Here is a 24591-nt window from a genome sequence, read left to right on the forward strand (position 1 = left end):
AGAAGAGGGCATGTGTGAGAATACTCAAGGGGGACCCCATTTGCAGTGGCCCATGGCTTGCTGACAGTCTGGGTGTCGGTTGTTGGAAAGTGGGAGGTAGAGAGGACAGGTAAAACAGGGTGGGTACACTGGCTATACCGGGTAGCAGTTTGGAATATTGGCTTAGCTGTTTGTGTGTCCACATGGGTCAATCTTCAAGTACAATGCTGAGTGGAAAATATAAGACATTGAATAAGATCTGTAACAAAATACTGTTTATGCAAATTAAAAATTACACAAGACATTTTGTTAAGAACACAGAAACCAAAAGTTAAACATAAAAGGCATTACAGTTGCCCATGCCTCTGCTGTGAGTGAGATACGGGGATAAAAAGGAACAAATAAATAGATAAAAGTAAACTCAGGTTGCTGTAAGATAAGGAATTGTCTTAGTGTAGAAACAACATCAGGTAAGTTGTCAGGGCAGGTGCTGAGATTATATGTACAAAAACTTGGAGCTGCGCTCTTCAATTCCTTCTATAGTCTCTTTTGCCCACAAGTTTTTGCAATATAGATACTCCTGTATCCGTCCTTGATTATTACCTCCCAATTCTTCATTGAGTGCTTTAATGTGACACAGCTGTTTTTCTCCCCACAGTGCAAGGCACTGTGGGGAGAAAAACAGAGTACAAGGTAGGGTCCTGGTTCTCCAACGAAACTGTTTTCCTTGAGGCAGGGAAATAATTGTATTAAGCAATTGGACTGCTATTTATGGAACACTCGTGTATGAGGCACTGTTTTTAAAATGAACTTAATCTTCACATGACCCTATGTAAGGATATGATTCTTACCCCATTTTACACGAGATGTGGGGAGAAGCTTCTGAGAAGGGAAGCAGACAGAGGTGGCTGTGAAGCCAGACCATCTTGCTTCAGAGCCCCCACACTTGACTGTGCTGTTGCTTCTGGTTGTACGCAATTACATACCTCGTGTCCAAGCTGAATTCTAAGTTCTTGTTACCCAAAGTGTATTCTCTGCACCAGCAGCATTGTATTCCCTGGGAGCTTGGTAGAAATGCAGACCTGAGACCCGCTGACCCAGAATCTGGAGATTTGAACAGAGAGGCACTGTACTAAGAAAAAAAATCAACCTCGCCTGTGTCACCTGTCCATAGAAGGCCTGCTCTGCTAGGTGCTGCGAAGGAAACCAGAAATGGAATTTATCTGAAGGACAGGGATGATCAGTTGAAAATATTTAAATCAACACATAAGAACAAAATGCTAAATATTACTGACTCTGATCTGTCCGATCTTCTCACCTTCCTGTCCTACAGTTAAGGTCCTGATCATCAGCCACCTGAGCTATTCAGTACTGTCACCTACTCCAGTCACAGCCTTTTTGCTACCAGACTTACTGTCCTGGAACACAAACTGGCCATGGGCTTTCCTCAAAGTCTTGTGGTGCACTCAGCCGGCTACTGATGCAGGACTGATTTTAGTACAGAACTCAAGACTGACAACCCAACCCGCTCCGAGTTTCTCACCGTTCACTTTCTGATTTATCTATCCTGCTTCCTGTCATTTAGTAAACAAGCCATACTTTCCCACCTCCACATTCAGCTCATGCTTTCCCTCTCCCAGGAATGCCCTTCTCTGGGAACCAAACACTACTTATTTTTCACCACTCAGTTTACAAGCCCCCTTCTGTGCAAGCTTCCCTCCTCCATTTCTTATATTCGAATATATATAGAACACCTGTCATCTTGGCATTTTTATAAAGACTTGGCATTTTTATAAAGATACATCACTGTTCAAAACACAAGATCTTTGCTTTAGTTGAGTTTATGTGCTATCAAACTCTGTCTTCCTGTACTACTCATTGCACAACCCTTTTCTCAGCACAAGATACCTTTCTGCCTGCGAGTTTGTTCACTCTGAATACCTGAGATACCTCCGTGTGCAGAGTCTGTTGGTGGGTACAGGCCAAAGCAGACAGACATTGTGCCCTCGGGCTTGCAGGCTGTTAAGGGAATATAATACAAGATAGAAAATTACATGACCTAAGTTAGGCTAAAGGTCTGTAAGAATTCAGAGAACAAGTACATTTAGTTGTGGGATGTTGGGGAAGGCTTTTTGAGAGGTGACTTTTGAACTGGACCTTTAAGGGTGGGAAGAAGGAAGGACATTCTAAATGGAGCAACACGACCAAAATAGGAGACATGGGGCAAATACAAATCACCGGTTCATTCAGTTTTGAGGATGAGGTGTGAGAAGTGGGGTATATGACACTGGAAAGATGGGTTGGGGTCAGGCTAAGGGGTTTGGATTTTACTGAGTTACTAATGGGGAACTGAGTTTTGAGCAAAAGGGTGTCCTGATTCTGCTGTGATTTAGGAATACTAACCTCATAAAAATTACATCATGCTTTTTTTTTTCTTTTTGGTTGGGGTTGGGGGAAATTTAGGTTTTTAAGTGAGACTACGAAGAGCCAGTGAGGACCTGACTGGGTGCAGATGCAGTGGGAAGGGAAGGAAAGGTGGACAAGATTGCCAAGGTAGAGTCAACAGGTTGTGAAGCCTTTTGAAGGCAGGGACCAAGCCTAATTGTAACCATACTCCACAGCTCTGAGCACTGGGGCTTCCCACATAGGTGCTCACTTCTGTCAAATGAACAGGTATAATGGGTGTTCACAGAATAGGGACTCCCCTAGTCTGAACTAGGGGAGGCTTCATGGAGGAAGGGGACTTGGTTGTATATCTGGTCTTCCTCTACCAATAATTCCCCTCTTAACACTTCATAATTTTGTGTAGATCCACTTCCTCATCTAAACCACATGCCTGGATCACAGGGTGAGGGGGCCACAGGTATTCTGCTGAGCTGCTGCCATCTCTTGGCTGAGGATGTTGTCATGGGGATGCTTGCACTTATCTTGGCCCCACTTTGAGTGATCCTAGGTGGTGGTCTAGTGGCCTTCAATCTCGGACAACCGCACCTTCTGCAACAGGCTGATGACAGGCTGTATCAGAGTGACATGCACCTTGGTGGAGGCACCCCTATTCCTCCAGGGTCTGCACCTCCACTTTGAAAATCCATTGTTTCACCCACAGGTATTCAGGCACTGGAGGAGGTCTGACCCCAAAAAGAACAAACTCACAAGAAACAGACCAGTAATTAAGGATGGAGGTAATTTGAATTTTTGTTAGAGCTCCCCCTGGCCTGATGCCTATTCACTCAGCAAACCACGTTATGTTGTAAAGATTTGGGGCTTTTTCGATATAAAGTCAGAGCATAGTGATGGGAGGCAGCTGTGGGGCAGATGGGAGGCAGGCTGTGGTTTTCACAGCATGACCACTAGGCCAGTAGGATCAGCATTATCTGGGAACTGGTTAGAAATGCAAATGCTGCTACGCCCAACCTGCTGCAGCCTCAGACCTAGAAACTCTGAGGCTGGTGCCCAGCAACCTAGTTTAACAAGCACTCCAGGTGACTGTGATACACACTTAAGTTTGAGTATCAATGACTTACAGAAACTTTTCTAAAAAAAAAAACAGCTGTCAAAATTTATAGCTGTCTTCCCCAACAGAGCTTGTTCTTTTTTTTCCTATTTATTTTCCAGACTATTTGCATTGGGCATTAACTATTACCTTATAAGATCACAACTTAGCAGTATTCTGTAATCCTTAATATGTTCATCTGACCACCCTGATAAGATCCTAAGGACGCTCTTAATTGGCACACATTTGCAAATTGTTAGGTTGGGTTACTCTAAGGATCTCCACATGAACAATGCCATACATTGATTGGATTTCTTGTTATCTTAAAGTTACACTTCTAACCTTGCCCCAAATTCTAGGGGTGCACCTTACGTCAAGAAGATAATACTCTATTTTCTGTACTACATTTAACAGACCACACTTACTTTTGCTTGAGTCAAATAAATAGGTAAATAATTTTCTCCTTTACGCACCAAAAGAAAACAACACCCCCCCGCCGCCACCAAAAAAGAAAAAAGGAAAGAAAGAAAACAAACAAAACTGCAGAGTAATTTCTAATAGGAAGACTTTGTGGACTTGTTGGACAAAAACTAAACTGAATGGGAAATGCAGAAAGGATAGAAAATAAAGCTTAAACTGCATACAACACATTTCACTTTATGTTCATTGATTGTGGTTTTCCAGAGTAAGACTCTTGGGTTACAGATGAGGAAAATGGGTCCCAGACTGAGTGGTTGACTCAAGAGGCCTCAGGGCCTCAGTGGGATGGGTTTACTCCTGCTGAAAGCCCAGCCTGGATCCCCAGCTGCAGAAGGTCTCCATGGGGTGGCTGATGGGTGAGTGAAGGCTGGGTGGCGCGGAGGGCTCTGCAAAGCCTGCCTGAGCAGGGTGCCTGCTCTGCAAGTAAGCCTCGGGGAGGGAGACCCAGGGTTCCCAAGGGGGCCTGCGGTAGGGAGGAAGGGCCTTTTTTAAATGGAAGTTTTCCTGAGGTCTTTCTAAAAAAGTAGTTTTAAAACCTTTTATCCACCCCTGGGCATAAAACATACCCAAACTAGTATCACTTTGGGCCCTCGGGGTGTTAAGCCGGTTAGTCTACATACCCTTGGGATGCCCTGCCAATGACTGCTGCCCCTTCCCCCCCACACAGGCAAACGCCCAAAGTTCTGAACCGCTCCGCGCAGTTCCTTCCTCCGCCCCCTGGCCCAGTTCCCCCGTGTGGGACGCCCACCGAGCTGCCCCAGCGCGTGGCCCGCAGCCGCCCCGGCCAGGCCCGAGGGTCGCGTCCCCAGACGAGAGCCCGGCTGGAGGGGCCCGCAGCGCGTTGGCCCCCGGCGTCGACTCCTGCGGCCCAGGCGAGGGGGGCGGCCGCCGGGGCGCACGCGGAAGGCCGCGGGCCGGGGGCGTGCGGTCCTTCGGGCTGCAGGGGGCGCTGTGCGAGCCCTCGCGCCCGGCCGCGGGCGCAGCTCTTGTTTAAAGGGCCGGCGGGGCACGTGGCTCGGACGCAGCTCGCGGCCGCCCGGCAGGAGCTCCGAGGCTGGGCGGCACCGCTCCGCCTCCGCCACCACCCGCGCGCCGCGCCGCGCCGAGCCCGACAGGCCGGCCCGAGGAGAGCCGCCGAGCGAGGGACGCGGCAGCCATGGCCGAAGCGGCGCCCGCCCCGGTAAGCGCCCCGGCGCGCGGACGCCGGACGGGCCGGACCGCCGCCGCGTGGGCCCGCGAGGGCTCGGCGCGCACGGCCCCCTGGCGCGGCCTCCTGGCCCGCCGTCCCCGCCCAGCTCCGCGCCCGCCGCCCCGGCCCTGCGGGCCGGGCTCTCAGGCCGACAACCGGGCGGCCCAAACGGCAGGCAGGCCGGGCGGCGCGGCAGGCGGCCGACGTCGGGGCCGGGCCGGGCTTCCCGCTGACGCTGTCGCTGTCGGGCCTCGCCTCCGCGTGGGAGGCCGTTTCCCGTCCATTGTCTCCCTGGAGGCCCGGAGGCCGGCAGGGAGGGCAGGGCCCCAGCCCCGTTCGGTTCTGACAGCCCAGGGGTCGGGGGCTCAGGGAAGGGACCCGGCCAGGGCTGCTCACCTAGTCGGGCCGGATCCCAGGCTGGAATCACACCGCCCTTAAAAGCGACCCAGAATTCTACTTTTATCTAAGAGGAGGGTATATTATATTGTATGCTGTTTATGAGATGGATGGTAGGTGGATTTTGCTTTTGGTTTTAGAGATTAGCAGATTTTAGAATGTTGGCTGGTAATGTGCATTATGTCCAATTCAGAGAAAATAATCGTTTGGCCGTTTTTGACATCCTGGAAAAACATAAAGCTCAATGAGTGGTTTCTACCATTAATGAAATTTTTGAAACCTTGATTTTTCTGGGTACTTTTTAAGGAGAAACTTCCTCTCCCTCGCCTTTAATCGATGAGTTGGGTGTGTGCTTCCTTTAGGGTTCCCTGGATCCAGGGGAGAGTAAAGGGGTGGAATGCTGACATTTATGGCCCTGTTCCTTGTGGGGAGCCCCCTACACAAGGCCTTCTATAATTGCACAGGAGACATCCTCAGGTCCCACCTAGCCTGGGGCCCTCCCTCAGCACCCTTTCTGACTGGTCCTGTCCACCACCACGTTTGTCTGCTGTCTTGCAGCACTTGAGATGCCAAGAAGCTCTCCAACAGGACAGATTTGCCCTCAGCTCTTTTTAGCTCGTCGTATTACACTGTTGTGTATTATAACTATTTCTATACAGACTTTTTTCTTGGAGAAGAAGAGCCACATCATTTTTTCTGTATCGTCATTGTACATTTACAGTGACAAGCGTCCAGTAATTGTTATTGAATGCATGCTATTTAAGTGTTTAGTCATTCGTTCATTCCATAGGTAACTGTTGAGCATCTGCTGTGAGTGAGGCACTTTTTCAGAAGCTGGAAACCCAACACACCGTCCTGGAGCTTATGACCGTAATACAGGCAGACACAGAATCATCGCAGATGAGTGCTATGAAGGGAGCACCAGTAAGGCCTATTTTAGGTGTGTCAGTCAGGGAAGGTCTCTATGAGTGGGTGTTTGAACTGAATCCTTAAAGACGGAGGGTGCCAGGCACACGGAGAGGTGTGGGCGCAGCAGGTGCAGAGGTGGGGTGGAGGGAGCCTAGGACTCCAAGGAGGCCAGGGTGGTGGGAGTGTAGTAAATAAGGCCAGAGAGTTGGGCTGGGGCGTGATAAGATGTTTGGATTTTATTCTAAGTACACTGGGAGCTTTAAAGAGCTTTAAGCAGGAGACTAGAATAGTCTGTGTTTTTCAAAGATTACCGACTACCCTGTGAAAAATGTATGGGGGGAGAAGGGTGAACTGGTTGGAACTGCAGGGGCATAGGGGCTCGGATGAGGTGACGGTGGTAGAGAAAGAAAAAAGATGGATTTGAGGTCATTTTGGAAGTTAGACAGAGGGCTTGATGCTGGTTTGACCGTGAAGGATGAGTGGAGTGGAGAGGCGAGATGTCTGTTCATCCGTCTAACGAGGCTTTTGTCAAGATGAACTGGGACGGGGCCGTGACGTGCACTCAGGAGAGGCCCGTGCCGGGGTGAGCCGAGGCACTTCAGAAGCTCTTTTCCCAGGAGCCTAGATACAGTGGGATAAATGCGGTGGAGAGAAAAGGCCATGTGAACCGTTGTATACTGTGTCCCTGAACCAGGGCCGTCCCAGCGTCGTCGTCCTCCTCCTCTGCATCTTAGCTGTATCTCAGAGCGGGCTCACGCTTATTATTTACTGCATGCTACACATCGTGCTGTTTTCTACAAAGATTGTGTCCTTAATTCTCACAGTTCCATTGTGTAGGTACTGTTATTAGCTCCATTTTCTGGACGTGGAAGTGAAATTGGAAAGTGTTTAAAAAACCTTGCCCCAAGTAGACAGCTTGTGAAAGGTGGGGTTGCTAGTTGCACCCAGACTAACTGCAGAGCTCATATTCTTGTCCTCTGTGCTTCAAACCCTGTCCCTTCACCAAGATGGGATGCCACCTGTCTGAGATCACAGATGCCTTCTCTCTTGGCCATGTTTTTCCTCCTGTTTCCCACTTGTTAACATCTTAGACCAGACGGTGTCTCCTGTTCCCGAAGCTGTACGCCACCTGCCTGTCACCCACACGGCTGCCTGACTGGCCCTCAGGGTCCCAGATGGGGCTTTACTGGGGCAGGTGCCATTCTGAGATTTCTTTTTGAGGTGACATTTTTGGTTGTATAATTCTGATAACATCTCTCTCTTCTTGTGGACAGGCTCCAGAGAGGGACAAGCAAACAGCAGATGAAAGGCCTTCAACACCTCCATCGCCCCAGCCAGCTGCTGAGAAGAGCTCATACCTCTACTCCACGGAGATCACACTGTGGACAGTGGTGGCTGCCATCCAGGCCTTGGAGAAGAAGGTGGACTCCTGCCTGGCCCGCTTGCTGACTCTAGAGGGGCGGACGGGGACCGCGGAGAAGAAGCTGGCCGACTGCGAGAAGACGGCCGTGGAGTTCGGGAACCAGCTGGAGGGCAAGTGGGCCGTGCTGGGCACCCTGCTGCAGGAGTACGGGCTGCTGCAGAGGCGGCTGGAGAACATGGAGAACCTGCTGAGGAACAGGAACTTCTGGGTCCTGCGGCTGCCCCCGGGCAGCAAGGGGGAGGCCCCCAAGGTATCCCCGGGGCACCTGGGGTGGGACAGCCCGAGGGGCCGTGCCTGTAAGTGCGTGGGTGAGTGTGTGGGACTTGTGGTTCCAGGTGCCCGTGACCTTTGATGACGTGGCCGTGTATTTCTCTGAGCTGGAGTGGGGCAAGCTGGACGAGTGGCAGAAGGAGCTGTACAAGCACGTGATGAGGGGCAACTACGAGACGCTGGTGTCCCTGGGTAAGGCAGCACAGGAGGGCTCTGGTCCTCTGCCCACCGACCGGCCTCCGGCAGTCAGTCTGTACTTTGGCTTCCGTTCCTCTGGGGGGGTGCGCCTCTGCGGACGCCTGGGTGGCAGGTGCCCAGTCCTGACCTAGCTCTCTCTCCATTCTGCACACAGATTATGCCATCTCCAAACCAGACATTCTTAGCCGGATGGAGAGGGGAGAGGAGCCTTGTGCCGAAGACCCCTGGGGCCAGGAGGAGGGGAGTGAGGGAGACACAGCGGGGCCAGGGAGGCCAGGCACCGGTAAGTGGGGCAAGTTGGGGCAGCCTCTGGGGCAACCCGAAATGTGGCCCTGCTCTCCCAGGCTTTCCAGATGTGCTGTGGGGCCAGGAAGGGAGCACAGACCCTTCACCCCAAGTGGGGTGGCTCTGTGCTGGGCTGTCCTGCCCAGGGGCACGTGCACAGCTTTTGCCTCATAGCCGAAAGGTATCTGCACCTGAAAGAAGGGGGCAGCAGTACCGGCCTCAGTGGTTGCTTTGAGCACCAAGTGAGATGGCGGGCATGAGGCACGCGCCTGCTGCTGAGCACGCTGAGCGGGGCTCGTCACTGGTGGCGGTACTGGCAGCAGCAGGTTACCGCTCCCGCCTCCGGGTCCCCGCCCCACCTCCCTCCGGACTGTGACTGCAGCTGTTCGGCCTGTAATGTACTGGCTGCCCTCTGTGGGAACCGGCTCTCTCAGAGGAGGGGCCGGGGCAGACTTTGTCCCGCTAGCTGGCGTGGCACAGGACAAGGGCTCCAGAGTTGACTGCATACCAGAATCTTCTGGGGGCTGGGGGTGGGCGGATAGAGTTTAAAATAAAATTTTAAAATAAATGAAAATAGAGAACTTGTACAGTGAGCCTCCAAATGATCATCACCTGGGGTCAGCGATGATCATGAGTTTGCCACATTTACTTTATGCATCTGTTTTTTTTCCTTTTTCTAAACATAACCAAAATACCATCATAATACACCCAACAGATGCACACCTAATACCTCATCTTTGTTTTCCCCAATTGTCTCAAAAATGTTTTCTTAGGTATTTGAATTCTGATTCTGATAAGCCAAAGTCTATATACTGATTTATAAAAAGTTCATAAAAAGCCTGGAAAAGTCCCTTCTCTTTCCTTTTAACAGTTTTATTGAGATACAATTAACATGCCATACAATGCATGGACTAAAGTATACAATTCATTGTTTTTACTCTATGAAAGTTTTGTGGCCATTACCACAACCTAATTTTAGAACTTTCTCATCCCACAAAAAAGAAACGAATAGCCGTTAGTGGTAGCTCCCTGTTCCCTGTACCTGCTCCCTAGCCCCAGGCAACCACTGATCTGCTTTCTGTCTATAGATTTGCCTCCTCTAGACATCTCATATAAATGAAATCTTACTGTATGGGACCTTTTGTGTCTGCCTTTGTTTGCTGAGCACGTTTTCCAGGTTTACCCATGTTGTGGTATGTGTCAGTACTGCATTCCTTTTCGTGGCTGAATAGTATTCCATTGTGTGGTTAGACAATACTTTGCTTATCCAGTTGTCAGTTGGTGGATCATCCTCACCTCCCCCTTTTTAATGCAATTTATTTATTGACATTATAGCATCATTTATCTTTTTAAATACCATTATTTCCCACATTCAGGATTTGGTGTCATTTCACACATTTCTTCTGTTCCTCGCATTTCCTATAAACTGGTATATCTAGAGGCATTTTCAGATGCAGTTGTAGTTTTGTTGGTGAGACTGCTGCAGAGGCGGTGGCATGTACTGCCTGCTGTGTCACATCAGGACGAAGAGATCTGGTCGCCTGCCTTTTCATGGTCATTCGCCCTACTCTTTCATTATAAAGTTCCCCAGTTGGTTTTCACCTGTTGGTTTGATTAGTCATTGCAGATAATTGTCTGGATTCATTACTTCATTAAGGGTTGCAAAATGGTGAAATTCTGTCATTACTCCTGTGCCGAATAGGTGAAATTCACTTATAAAGAATAATTTCCCTAAATCAACTCTTAGTTGCCTTGAAATACAGCCTGTACAGAAAACACATGATGGACGCTTAATTCTTTCTCTTCATCAGTTTTCATAATGAAGAGTTGCTGCCTTAGAAACCTTCAGAGGTGACCAACACTTGAGTTTCTAAAAATATTATTATTATTACTTCATAGATTGTTGAATATTTCAAATGTGCCATATGAAAACCATTATTTTCGTATTTAAATTGCCCCATCTTTAGTTCCTGGGAGCCCCTTCAAGTTGGCACGTAAGTCATTTTGATGTGCCTTCTGTGACTTTCAGACACCATAAGATGTTCTAGAATCATCTTGTGTATTTCCTACCCCAGACCTAGAATAAAAATTTCTCCAAGGAGTTTTAACTCCTTTTTGTGAGGAATGATATTTAGAGACTTCAAGATGAGTGCTCATAGTTGCTAAATTTTTGCAATTACTTCTAGAACTTTTCAGAAAATAGGTATTTTTGAAAAGAAAAAGTCGTGAATTCATAATGATATTTCTAATTTAAATCTAATGTTCTGTGCTTTTCTACTTGTATATCATATTTGTTTTACACAAAAATCTTAAATTCCTAACTGTATCAGCATAATTACGTATTTGCATTATCTAATCCTAATACTTCATTACTCTGTAATATCTTACAATTTTGAGATAATCCTATATTACTACTAACAATTAGACTTTTGATTGAAACCTGAGATTTCTTTGCAGCTCTTTTTGTCCTCAAATGAATCCATTCAGGACTTATAGACAACATAAAGCCTTTTAAAGTCACTTGAAATAATTATTTTCTATATGTGGTTATATCACCAACTTGATATGCAGTTGAATTCATTTGTTTTCATTTGTTTTTAGATTTTTAGAGATGGCTCACTGCATTTCTTGATTTAACTTAACTTTTTGAGTATGTAAGACATGCTGTATTTGCAAAGTCAAAATGATTTAATAGGATACATTCAGCAAAGTCTTATTTCATCCCTGTCCCCTCCGTCTCCCTATAGATAACCATTCTTATTAGTTTCTTATTTATGCCTCTAGGGTTTTTTTTTTTTAATATTAGTAACACACAGAAATGTATTTTTATTTCCCCATCCCTGCTTTAATACAGTTTGTCCAAGATATCACTTCATATCAGTATGTAGAGAGCTTCTGCATTTTTTCGGCTGTGTGTGTGGATATGAAATGTTCCTTGGTGTCATATACCACAGCTCATTTAACCAGTTCCCAGTGATGGACATTTGGGGTGTATCGAATGTGGGGTATTTGGCGTATTTGCTGAAATAAATAATACTGTAGGGAGTACTTCGTTCTTAAGTCAGTTCATATTTTTTGCCAATGTATCTTTGGGATAGAGTCCTATAAGCTGGCCTGCCGGGTCAAAGGTAAATGAACATGTAATTTTTTGACAATTTATCATCAAATTCCCCTCCGTGGGGGTTGTGTCATCTGCATTCCATCAGCATTGTGGCTGTCTTTCCCCATGACCTTACCAACAGAGAATGTGGTATGAAGTCCAGTTTGCCTGTTTTTTCTTTTGTTCCCTCTGTCTTTAGTGTCATATCCAAGAAATCATTGCCAAATCCAATGTCTGATGTTTTTATCCTATGTTTGAAGAGTTTTATATTTTATTTATATTAATATATATATTTAAATTTGTCTATTTATATTAAATGATGTAAGTCGTTTAGATAATTTAGATCTTCGACTCATTTTTACTTAATTTTTGTATGTGACGTTAGATAAGGGTACAGCATTCCTCTGCATTTGGATATCCTGTTTTCCTAGCACCCCATTTGTTGAAAAAGACTGCTTTCTCTAGTGAGTGGTCTTGATACCCTTCTCAAACATTATTTGACCCAATATGTGAGGGTTTATTTCTTGGTTCTATGTTGTATTTATTTATTCTGTTTATGATAGTAACACTGTTTTGATTCCTGTATCTTTGTAGTGACTTTTAAAATCAGAAAGCCCTTTGTTCTTTTTCAATATTGTTTTGGCTGTTTGGGGTCCCTTCAGATGCCATATGAATTTAGGATGGGTTTTTCTATTTCACATCCACAATTATATTTATTCATAAGCATTTAATTCTTTCTGATACTATTGTAAATGAAATTATTTCTGTAATTTCCTTTTCAACTGATTCATTATTAGTCTATAGAAATACAACTGATTTTTATAGGTTGACTTTTATCCCGCTGATTTGCTGAGTACATGTACTCTAACAGTATTTTGTGGAATCTTTATGACTTTCTACATACATGATCATATCATCTGCAAACAGGGATAATTTTACTTCTTTCTTTCCAATTTGGATGCCTTTGTTTATCTTTCTTACCTGATTGCTGTGGCTAGAACTTCTAGTACTTTGTTGAATAGAAATGGTAAAAGCGGACATCCTTGCCTCATTTCTAGTCTTAGGGGAAAAGATTTCGGTCTTTCACCATTGAATATGATATTCACTGTGGGTTTTTCACATATGGCTTTTATTATGTTGAGGTAGTTTCCTTCTATGCCTCATTTGTTGGGTGGTTTTATAATGGAAGGGTGTTGAATTTTGTCAGATGCTCTTTCTGTACCAGTTGAGATGTGCATGGGTCTTTCCCCTCCATTCTGGTAATGTGGTGTATTCCATCGATCCGGGTTTATATGCTGAACCATCCTTGTATTCAAGGAGTTAACTCCACTTGGTCAGGTTGTTTAATCCTTCTAATATGCTGCTGATTTAGGTTTGCTAGTATTCTGTTGAGGATGCGTCCATGTTCGTAAGGGACTTTGGTCTGTAATTTTCTTGTGGTGTCTGTCTGGCTATGGTAAGTGTAGTTTTAATGGTACCTCTCATTATGAATGTGGTTGAGTATCTTTTTACTTGTTTATGAGCCATTTTAATTTCTTATTCTGTGAACTCTCTGTTCATCTTTTGCCCTAAGAAGCTTTTAAAAAATGCATCCTTCCTAGGCCCACCCAGAACTACGGATGAGAGCCTTAAGGGGATCATTTTACACCAGCCTGGGGATTGGGAGCCCTGCTGTGGGGCTCTCGGTCAGGGTTCCTGAAACGCCAGGTCGGGGCCCTGCTGTGTCATGGCTGTTGGGTACCACGAGATAAGTTTGTGTGCTCTACCATTTCCTTCTGGCCTAGCCTAGAATCCAGTCACTAGCGGTCAGTGAAGTCCACTTAATTATCACACCCTGTGTTTGACCGGAGGCCTCATGTCCCAGTGACTGCACTTAGCCATTCCCCAGAGGCTCCTGGCCCCCTGGGAGCCTCTATTGTCTTCAGTGCCACTGGCTTGTGTTCCCCAGACCTCCCTCTAAATCCAGAGTCCATCTGTAGCCCAGTCAGCCCTGCCCAGGAGGAGCCAAAAGAAGGCCAGGCCCCTGAGCACCAGCAAGACCCAGAAGCAAGAATCACCCTGCCTGCAACAAGCACTGGTGAGTGAGGCCACCGGTGGTGGTGTGAACAGAGTCCCAACAGCCGTATGGGCAGGTGTTCCTGAGGACAGGGCTGAGGCGCGAGGCTGGGAGAGGAGTCTGGGACTGGGCTTGGCTGAGCTGGAATGGGTCCCCTGAGACAGGCCTTAGAGGAAGGGGACATTTTGGCTGCAAACAAAGGGCATTTTCAGCAGGAGAAAATGGTCTGAACAAAGGTGTGGGTTTGTCAGGCATGCTTGGGGCCGGGTGTACCAGTCTGGTTGGACTGAGGGGCAGGGTGCACCTCTTATGATGATGTTAACCAGGCAGTACATCATCTGCCCCGCACCGGGCTGGCCTGAGCATTCCACAGGAAATGTCCTCTTTCTGAAGGCCTAAGAGGGCCTTTTTGGCTTCTGTCACCCCGTCCAATGATCAGTGTCTACTTCTGTTTAAAGGAAATTTCTGTCCATCCTTTCACAAAAATGGAGTGTAACTAGGAGGACATTTAGCATGAGGTGTGGCAGTTAATCCACAGCCTTGTTTTCTGTTTCCAGACTGTGTATTTGCTGAGTCGGCCTCTCCTGTCCCCATCCCTCCTTCCTGCTGGCCTGCCTGGCTTTTCAGTTTTTGGGTAGCCTGCTCTCCAGTTATTTCTGTGCATCTTCCCCCAAATATGAGCTCCTGCGGCTGGAGGGGACACCCCCTCCCTTCCCTGTGTCCCTCTTTCCTCGCCAGTGTGTAAGGAGAGATAGGACCCTCCTGTCATCCCAGGGGCTTGCTGTGCCCCAAGAGCCCCCAGTAACTCTTTGTCCTTGTGAGGCACATCAGGGTGACAGATGCCAAGGGACAAGTCGTCGGCACTGGTCCGAATGGGATTTTGGGGGGTGGCCTGCCCAGCTCTCCCCTTGCCTCTGAAGGTCCTAGACTCTAGAGCCCCGGAGCTGCCTCTGCCTTGCAGGCCCTGCGTGGGGGGGAAAGGGAGCCTGCTCGGCGGCGGCTCTGCCCGCTGCAGGAGCCAGGTGTCGGGAGAGGCCCTCACGGGGTTCTCTCTCACAGGGCCCCCAGCCAGTACCAGCACTTCGTCCTCAGTTAAACAGGAGGAGGAATCTTCAGATGGGGAGTCACTGACCTCCGCTCCCAGGGGCATTCTGACCGTCATGGAGCCCGGTGAGTGACAGGAGGATTCCCCGTGGCCACACACAGCCTCAGGGGAGCTTGGGGCGCTTTGGGAATGGGGAGGGGTTGGTGTGGTGGGGCCTGGTGAGGGACTTCCTCCTTGGGGGTCCCTCCCTCGCTCCCCAGGGACTTTCCCTGGGTCTGGGAACATGGCCATCGTCATCCCCCATCAAGGTCTGGCCTGGCTGGAAAGGTGCTGCTTGAAAACGTTGCAGGCTGCCAGATCTGTGGTCTGGTGATGGAAAGGCCCCGTGGCAGCCCTGAGAAGTGGCCCAGGCTCACACGTGTCATAGTTTGTATGTGGTGGCCTGCAATTTAAATTTAGTTCTCCTACCTAGTCTGTGCTTTTTCTGTTAAAACCAGTCTTACACTCTGAGGAGCAGGAAAAAGGAAAGCAATACTGCCCATTATGGCCTTGGGGCAGCTTTTCGAGCCCAGCAGAAAGGGGTCCAGCTCTCCTGGGCTCCCTCCCGGTGCGTTCTTCAGTGGGAGGCCGTGAGGAGATGGGCATCCCCGAGTTCAGGAACAGCACAGGGGCCCCCCCTGAGGTTTGGGTGATTCTTACGATCTCTTACCGGACTCTGTAGCTGTAGGAATTAATTGAAAACATAGACATAAAGTGGTGCCCTGAGTATTTTGTGGGGTCACTGGTGAGCTGCAGGGAAGAGAACCCACCCTGGGTGGTGGCAACCCTGGGGGCCGCCCCTGTGAGTTCATGATTAAGGGCTCGCTCCCTGCAGAGCCTCCTGAGGTGCTCTGGGGTTTCAGTTCATGCTTCAGCAAGGATAGAAATCACTCCTGTCCTGGAGCTCAGAAGTTGCTTGAAAAGGGCTGAAGGTTTTCTCAGTAATAAGCACAGGGCAAGGTTTGCTGTCCCCTCTGAGCAGACTGTGTGGCCGCTGGGGGCCGGAGGTCAGAGACGAGACACCCAGGGAGACAGGAGGTGACCAGCTGTTGTGGGATTGGGAAGCATGTGGTGCTCGAGGCAGGGCAGGGCGGCAGGCCCTCCCTCCCCGGCATCAGGGCCCTGCGTGCTGCGGCTGAGACCCCTGTCGCTGCCCCAGCCCCTCCTCGGCTTCTTTGCCTCAGTTCCACCTCAAAGTCAAGTGTGACCCACACTGAACCAGCCCCGAAGCCCAGGTCTTGGGCCTCCCGTCTGTCACCCAGGAGCAAAGTGCGGGCGGGTGGTCGATGCTCACTGTGGATTTGTTGCGCGGATGTCAGCTCTGAGCGTGGGGAAGTCACCCACCTCCTCCTAGCCTGCAGCCTCTTCCTTGTCTGGAGGCAGGCAGGGCCCGCAGGGCTCACTGTCATTCACAGTTCAGAACTAAGGTCATCAGAACCCTCAGGGCTCCTGCATGGCCGGTGTATCTCAGGGTCCAGGTCTCTGCCTCTCTTTGTCTGCCATTCACTTTCCCATGCACCCGCCTCCCACTCCCCCTGACCCCTGACCTCCTGCTCCCGGGCTTCTGGTGTTGCGGCTTTGTTCTTTCCTGATGTCCATAGCTTGGCCACCAGGAACGGGCCGCCAGAGCCTCTGGGCCACACGATGGCAAACAGACTAGATGGCCTAGGTGCAGGGCCTGCTTAGTAGGCAGGTGAGCAGCCCCCTGCTCCATGCTGCGAGCATCTGGAGGGGGAAGGACTCGGGGAAGGCGGGGGCTGGGCCAGGATGCCGCGACTGGGTTGCGTAGCCCCTTGGGGCCGGGGCGGCCCGCTCGAGGTCGTCAGTGGAGGTTCCTTTTGCCAGGTGGCGGTGGTGTGGTCGTCAAGACGGAAGCACGGTCTGAGGATGAGGTGATGCCCGAGAGGCTCTTCCTGGGGGAGCCGCCAGGCCAGACGGTGCGTGGGATCCCCAGAGGACCCCGGAGGAGAACTGGGGGCCCCAGCCGGCTTCACGTCCCGGGGGCGCCCAGGGTTCGAGCTGGGGACCCGCGGCCACCAGGGGGGGAGCCGCCCCGTGTCCTCCCTCGCCGGCAGGCGCGCACCTTCCCCTGCCCTGACTGCGGTCAGAGCTTCCGCTTGAAGATCAACCTGACCATCCACCAGCGGACCCACATGGAGGAGGAGCACCGGGAGGCCCAGGGCAGCGCGGCCTCTGCATGGGGGGAGGCCCACTCCACTCTGGAGCCGGGGGAGGTGGTCGTGCCAGGCCCTGTCATCCGCTGGCTCCCTGAGGAGCCCGTGGGCCACCGCTCCCTGCCAGGTCGTTCCTTCATGGGGCGGAGGCCAGCGGCCACCAAGGTGTACCACTGCAGCGAGTGCCTGCGCTTCTTCCAGCAGCGCAAGAGCCTGCTGCTGCACCAGCGCCTGCACACGGGCAGCGGCCAGGGCTGGCCTGCGTGTCCCTACTGCGGCAAGGCCTTCCGCCGGCCCTCAGACCTCTTCCGACACCAGCGCATCCACACGGGCGAGCGGCCCTACCAGTGCCCCCAGTGTGGCCGGGCCTTCAACCGGAACCACCACCTGGCTGTGCACATGCAGACTCATGCCCGTGGCCAGGCGGGCCCCCACTTTCCCACTCCCTCCGCCCGCCTGGGGGCTCTGGCTCTGCCACGGTCCAGCCACACTGAGGAGGGCTGAGCAGGCAGGAGCCTGTGGGGCACCTCCAGCCTCCCTGGGACACCCCCGGCAGGACCTTCTCTCCACCTGTGGGGCCTCCCCTTGGGCCTGACGCTGGCTCCTCGTGCTGGGATGGCTTCAGAGATGATTTTCTCTCATTTAAATGGGAAGCAGTGGCCTTTTTGGTGAGAGTGTATGTGCAACCAGATGCCTCAATTTCCTGTTTCCTGAGTTTGTTGCTCTTTGCTGCCTTTTCTACATTCCTGACTTCGAAAGGATTCGTTAAGGCCTAGGGGATGCCAGGTTTTGGTGGGGGCCTTGGGCAGGTACCATGGACAGGCAGGACGAACAGACATGCTGGTCCTTCCAGTACAGGGTGAGAGGGCCGCTGAGGGCCTGAGGTTCTGATTTTGTCCATGAAAGTCTTCGCCTGCTTGTCGGCATGAGAAGCAGCAGAGTGGATAGACAGCCTGAAAAAGAGGCTCTGGAAATCTGAGTTTTCTATTTTATTTTGAGATTTTTGTTTCCTTACGGAGTTTTGTAAGTGTTGTATGTGGTTGTAAAGGGGACCAGGAGCTCCTGGGGAGCAGGAATTACCTGTCACCTCCTTGTGTGGGGGAGGCAGAAGGACTGTGTCACTCAGCCCGGCTGTTGATAGAGATGCTTTGGCTGCTGCCCTGGAAGCCAGGTGTCTTCCCAGGTGTGTGTTCCCTGGCCCATTTCGAGTCCTTCCCGCAGTGGGGATTCACACCTGTGATGGACTGTAGTTATCAGTTGTGGGGGAGCCAAATCCCAGAGTGGATGACACGTCCCCCAAGGTCTGTGTTCATGGGTGTGCACGCTTCATGGACTGGACCCCAATGACACCTGGAGGTGGGTGGTGGGCGTGTGCAGAGAAAGCCCAGGAAGCTCCTCCCCCAGAGCAAGATCCTGGTCTGGGTGGGGCTGGCCAGCTAAGCTGCTCCCCTGAGGCTACTGAGTCTGATTTGTCCCCAAGAACTTGGGACTCAGGCAAGGCCAGGCCAGGAGATCTGGGTGAATCTTTTAACCACCTCCAGCCTCACGTTCCTTGTTTGCCAAAGGGACTGATTCCCCAGTGCATCCTACCTCACCCCAGGGCTGTCAGGGCCACTGTAGATTCAGAGGCAGTAAGACAATAGGAAGCCTGCTTTTGCCCTTGCTTTCAAGTTCAGGGCCCCCTTTCTCATTCATGTCCATCTCTGGCTCTTTCCCCTGTCAAGAATTCTTGAGGAAGGACCTTTACTTTCTGGAGTGAGTGGAAGATCCCTGGTGCAGAGTGAGGCAAGACCTTCACGTTGGGCTGTATCCCCCAGGAGCCCTTTGTGTTTCAATGGAATAAATTTGTACCCAAGTGGTGGGGTTAAAAACCCATTTGAAGTTCAGCAATGACATCAAGCCTCATGGAGAAGTCTTGATGGCAGCTAGCATCTTGTGCCTCTTCAGTCACACCCCTGTGGGTGCTACCTATGGGGCAGCCCTCGGTTTGGGTGATTTTGAAGCTGGAGTGTTGGGTCCTCAGCTATTTTGATTGTTGTCTTATTGTCAGGCACTGTGTGGAGTGGCCAGCATTCAGGCCTTCTTCCAGATGCCTCGGTCTCTGGCTCTGCCACTTCCTGTTGTCCCTCAACCCTCACACCTCTCCCGAAGTTATGAGCAGAGGTGCGAGCAGATGGGAACATTGCCAACCCCTCTGGGGTGAGAGTGAGTGTACAGGGTAGTGACTGCTCAGCCAAGCTCCACTGGGCTTGGAAGAAGAGATGCCAGCCTCCGCTGCTGTGCGTTCTACTTGTCTGTGCTGGCGCCCCCAGGCCTCACCAGGGGACCCAGAGTCAGGGCCGGACTGTTAGCAAGTGCCCAGACAGGATGTGGTGCAAGTGTACCTGCTCAGAGCTCCCCCCTCAGCTGCCGGAGAGAGGCGTGTGTTTCCTGGGGATGCCGCAGGGCTCAGTTCCGAGGCCTCTCTAATGGTAAATGTCCTTTGTAAATACAGGCATTCGAACAAGCACAATCCACGAGTAATCTCAAGGTACAGGCACACTTTCTTTCCAACCATTTAACCCCGGCTAGGCCTTGTGGGTTTACCTGGCACTTAACAAGTGTTCAAAGAACGTTCTTTTTTTTTTTTGACTGTCAGTTTTATTTTTTAAGTATCAAGTGAGATTATCGTACACAAATAGCTATGCTGCTAAACTGAGTGTCTAAAGTGCTTGAGTTTCCAGAATCTGACATACACACTATGGCACACTGGTGCCCTGAACAGGGGCATAGGATGTGTCTTCTTCCGTGGTTTGCAGGAAGCTCCCCACTTGGGTTGGGGGACACAGCCTGCATGTGGATTCATGGTGCATGTGGCTCCTTGGTGCAGGAGGGAAGTGGGCCTCCAGCCTCTCCTGAAGCTTCCCTGGCCACACCTTGATTGAAATACCACTGGCTGGGTAGTATAGGGCCCTGGGCCTCTTCCCAGACCTGGTGGATTAAGGCTGCCTCTTTACTTGCCTCGGCGGAGAGTTCCAGCACCTGGGCAAAGTACCTTTGGAGCTCCAGATCCTTCTTTTGGGCCGCTTCCAGCAGGTCTAGGGCTTTCCTGTTTTCTTCTGAGCTGCTGATCCTAGTTGCCCAGCAGATGGCGTGTGGTTGTCAATTGCCGCTGCAAATCGTGTAAGAGCTGCGGCCTGTCTCCACCCAGGTGGGCTGATCTCACAGGAAGTTTGTGCCTCATGGTGTCCAGGGCCATTGCACATGTCCTGTACTGCTCCTTAAAGCGTTCAGCCACGGCCTTGTAGGGCGAGAGCATCTCAATCTGTGAGTCCAGGATGTCCGCCAGTTCCCGCGTCCTCCGACAGAGGAGAAGTCCGTGCTTCAGCTTGTGGGCCTTTCTCTACAGCTTCTCCCTTTCTTTGCACATCATTAGTAAGTCCCTTTCTGCCTTATTGAAGAAGCCAGGCCATTCTCCATCTTTACAGTGAGCAGAGTCAGGAGCAACGTTTGGGATTCTGTCATTTCCATTGATTCAGACAGATCTGGGCTCCTTTTGCATGAGGCAGAAAGTGACGACGACTCTGTTTTCTTTGACATCCTTTTTTCCAATTGTGGAGGCTTTCTGACCGTGCTTTTGTTAATAATGGCCGAGAGATCCAGGTCAGGCGGGGCAGTGCCATGCCCTTCCAGCAGTGTAGACTACAGGGCGCCTCTGCCGACTCCAGTACTATCTTTGCTCTTCTCAAGCAGGCTGGCTTTCCTTCCAACTTCAGGCACCTTCCCACAGGTCTCCAATGCGTCTGTCGCAGGAAATTTGAGGCGCAGGATAAACAAGGAGTTCCGACGGGGAATCGTCTCTATACAGGATGAACTTATTTTGCCAAAAAGGATACCTTACATGCCTGTAGCTCATGACTCAGACATCACTACTGTTAACATTTTAGTATTTCCCTCCTTTCTTTTCATGTACATGAAATTGAAAGATGATCTTCCTTTTAAAAACTCTTATGTTATATATTTAATCAGCCCCTCATATGTGGGCAAAGCTGGACCGAGGCTGGCTTTCTCACATGGGTACCTGGTGTTGCCCGTTCAGCCAACAGGAGCCCCTTTCAGCCAGCAGGGGATTGATTGTCTTCTGTCCAACACCACTAGATTTTCAAAGCTGTTTAATTTACCAGCTTCACAGAGTGTAATCTAGGGCTTCCACACTGCAGCAAATGGGTTTTGCATTCTCCCTTTTTTGTCTGTGGAAGTTGGGATACAAGAAAGCAATATACCAGCAGCCTTAAAATGAATCAGGCATGGTGATGAAAATCCATGAGTGCCCCCAAGGGCTTCGGTCTCTCAAATTCCCCCTGATCTCTTCCCCCTCTGTGCTCCCTCAAATAACGTTCTTGATGCCGAAATGACCCAATGGAGGCCGCGTGTCTTCGGAGTGGAGCGGAACCGTGCTCCGGAACCTGGGAAGCAGGAGCGTGGTTTGGCCCTTAGTCTCACCGTCTTTTGTAAAACAAAGGTGGGGCCCTGGTGTTAAAGACACTAAAGAACTGTGACGGTGGCGGTGCCCTGCCCTCATCGGTGCTCAATAAATATGAGGGACTCCGTGAGTGCCCGAGACCTGGTTCCTGCCATGCGGGCTGCTGGGCACATGCCCACAGCCTGGGGCGCTCCCACCTGCCCGCGCCCGGAGAGCGGGGGCGGGGCCTCCCGGGATGGCCGCGACGGAGCCGGATGCGCGCCCCCTCCCGGCGCTTCGGCCGAGTCACCCCCGCCCACCCCCTCCCTCCCGTGCCCAGAGCAAGGCCGCCCGAGACCCGGGGAGAGACTGCGGAGAGGCCGGGGTGGGTCGGCTCAGCCTGGTGGAGGCACGAGGGCGGGGACGCGAGGGGAGCTGCCAGAGGTCAGCGATAAAGTCACTTCTCCTTTCTTGGCCTGTTTGCTGTCCGTGGACGTAACCGCAAGACTTCCGAGGCTCCCGCCAGCCCGATGCCGGCTGGACCGGGCTCTGTGGTCTGTGCGTGGAGAGCGGGTGGTGAACGGCCTCGCCCCAGAGACCCCAGGGCTCCCGTTCCTGGACGCGTCCTCGAGCCCAGCCCCCGACCTGGCCGTCCGCTGGAGACCGTCACCCCACTGCCACCCGTGTTCCAGGCTAAGACCAGTGCTCTTGTCTGGGGGAGGTTATTTTCACTCCAGCCCGGGTCCGGGCTTCCTGTTGTGGAGCAATCGCACCCTTGGCTGGGGGGGGTCCCCAAAAACCTCTAGACCAGAAAACTCTGGTTCCTGTCAGGATGCATTTGGGTACCTGTTCGCTTCTTTCCCAAATCCCCCTGAAAGTTCCCACTGCTGCCAGGAGGGGTAATGCCTCATAGAGAACTTTGGGTTAGGCTCAGATTTGACCGTCAAGGTGAGGTTTCCTGTGTGTCTGAAGGTCGAGGTGTCACCTCCTGGTAGAAATAGCTTTGAAATGGTGTTGGATACATTCCGGATGTCAGACTTGTGACAGGCCACGGCAGGGAGATAAAACCTAAGTTCACCCCTTCTCTGTGAAGATCAGGCCCTTGTCCAGGCCACACCTTGTACTGGTCAGAGGCTAGACCCAGAGACCGGTGAGCTGTGCTGGGGGAGAAGGAAGGAGGGGCAGCTGTGTGATGACCAGTACTTAGCGTGTGGGGCACTTTGCTAAGGGCTTTTCTGGGGGACGTGTGGGGGGCTCGGCTGCACAGAGTTGGGGTAATCACAGTCTGTGGTTCATACCCCGTGCTGATGATTAGCCCACGGCCTTCGTGGTGGTTCCGTGATTCAGCCTGTGCCACTGTGGCGCCCGGGCGCTTTTCCACAGCTGCAGGGCCCGTCATCCTCGCCACTGCCCCAAAGCGCAAGACTCAGCACGGGACGGGCACTGGGCCACGTTCTGGTGGAGTTCCCTTCCTGGGAGTGTTGCCATCAGACCTCAGCTGCTCCACTGAGGCATTCCTGAATTTCTCATTTCTTTACTTCTAGTACTATATGATACATTCTCCCCATCCTGGGGCAGGATATTCTTTGAAATATTTCCTTTTCCTGATTTCTCTGAAATGCTAGCTTTCAACTTTCTCTGGTTCCATTTCCTGGCAGCTAGGACCTGGCCTCCTTGTGGGGAGGCCACCCCGGGGGGCGATCAACAAAGCACCTGGGGACCGGGCCCTGGCTTCTCAGGCGGGCCAGGTCACATGCCAGTGAATGTTGGGGTGGAAGGGCCTAGAAGGCCACTAAAGCCAGATCAACAGGGCCTGCTTGGAAGGGCCCTCAGCTTCGTAGCAGAGGGAGGCCGCCTGGCTGCCGAAGCCTGACTTCTCGGCCCCTCCTTGCGGGTCCTGAGACCTGTCAGAACAAAGTGTGACAGCAGAGGCGTCTGCCGCGGCAGAGGAAGTGGGGTGGTTGGGAGGGGCATGGCTGTGCCTGCTGCTCCAGAGTGACCTCTGAGGGTGAGGCTGGCTCAGGCAGGGGGATCACAGAAGGAATGTGTGTACCTAGGAGAGGGGACGGGAACCCAGCAACCCGAACCCCGAATCTCTGTAGCCCCTGGCCCCTGCCTGTACCTGAAGGGGTTGCTTGGAGATGAGCTGGAATTTGCCCAGTGGTTTGGCCAGCAACGCCCCTGGTTTGGGGGTGGGGGGAGAAGAGACGGGAGCTGGTTTTCACTGTTCTCTGAAATGGCTGTGATGGTAGCGCAGGTGACCTGTATTCCAGGTGACCACCACTCCTGAAGATGTGGCCACGCATTTCTCAGAGCAGGGGAGGGGTGGCCTGAAAGATTGGCAGAAGGAGATCTGTAGGCACCCCGAGAGGAGACCCATGAGACACGGGCTCCCTGGGTGAGAGGCTGGCCCTGGGGGCTTCCAGGCCCTACGTCCTCGGTTTTATTCCCTTACTGAATCACATGAGCCTCCCGGACCTGAGAGCTGGAAGCACTTTGAGGTCATTTGATCAGCTCTCTGTCTTCAGGCAGGTAGAAGGTAGCCTTAATTGCCATTTTTAGGTATTAGGAAATGAAGTCCAGGGAGGTTGAATGGCCTGCCTGGGGTCTCATAGAGACTGGTATGAATTGGCATCAGCCGCTCTCTGTACTGCCCTTCATGGTGTGGCACCAAATGCAACTCTTATGCTCACATCTTCTCTAATTTGCCAGCCCATTTATTTCTGGTGGGCTGGGGCCTCCCCTAATTTATATTTGTATTCCCGGAACTCCCTGAGGTGTATTCTGCACACTTAAAAAACTCACTGAATGAAGGATTTACTGTGGTCATACTTTTAAGGGTGCACCAGGTTCAGAAAATGAGGTCCAGTCCCAGAATGTGAAGCTCTTCGGGCTGTGGATAAAGAGCAAGTGTGTGTGCGCATGTGTGCTGTGTAAGATGTGATTTTTACATGTCGATTTTTGTAGCCACCCCACTCCCATTCCGTCCCAGCTTGAGCGCCTGAATTCTCCCCGAGCTTTGAGCAGGTACGCAGTTGGCTTTTTGTCCGCTCTCCTCTCCTCAGCAGCCTGAGACCAGAACAAAGCATCTTACTTCCCTCTGGACACAAAGGG

The 24591-nt window shown here is 51.3% G+C and overlaps 1 protein-coding gene and 1 pseudogene across 1 annotated transcript; one reads left to right on the forward strand and one right to left on the reverse strand.

Annotated features, from left to right (window-relative positions):
- Positions 1 to 4771: 4771 nt before the first annotated feature.
- Positions 4772 to 21628, forward strand: ZNF783 (zinc finger protein 783). The gene is made up of 7 exons (XM_036899572.2): positions 4772 to 5132; positions 7721 to 8119; positions 8205 to 8331; positions 8492 to 8620; positions 13671 to 13799; positions 14838 to 14948; positions 16708 to 21628. Exons 1-7 carry the CDS (start codon positions 5109 to 5111, stop codon positions 17538 to 17540), a joined length of 1752 nt encoding a protein of 583 aa, XP_036755467.2. The 5' UTR covers positions 4772 to 5108; the 3' UTR covers positions 17541 to 21628.
- On the reverse strand, positions 19878 to 22876 carry LOC118919538 (HAUS augmin-like complex subunit 8; annotated as a pseudogene).
- Positions 22877 to 24591: the final 1715 nt, after the last annotated feature.

This window comes from Manis pentadactyla, chromosome 7 (assembly GCF_030020395.1).
Source record: "Manis pentadactyla isolate mManPen7 chromosome 7, mManPen7.hap1, whole genome shotgun sequence".
NCBI classification, from domain to species: domain Eukaryota; kingdom Metazoa; phylum Chordata; class Mammalia; order Pholidota; family Manidae; genus Manis; species Manis pentadactyla.

Bases quoted from the DNA above. Each gene is read 5' to 3' on its own strand.
- ZNF783 (XM_036899572.2), top strand. From the start codon at position 5,109: ATGGCCGAAGCGGCGCCCGCCCCG. The intron at 5,133-7,720 runs GTAAGCGCCCCG...TCTTGTGGACAG, and splicing joins CCGAAGCGGCGCCCGCCCCG to GCTCCAGAGAGGGACAAGCA. The intron at 8,621-13,670 runs GTAAGTGGGGCA...TGTGTTCCCCAG, and splicing joins GCCAGGGAGGCCAGGCACCG to ACCTCCCTCTAAATCCAGAG.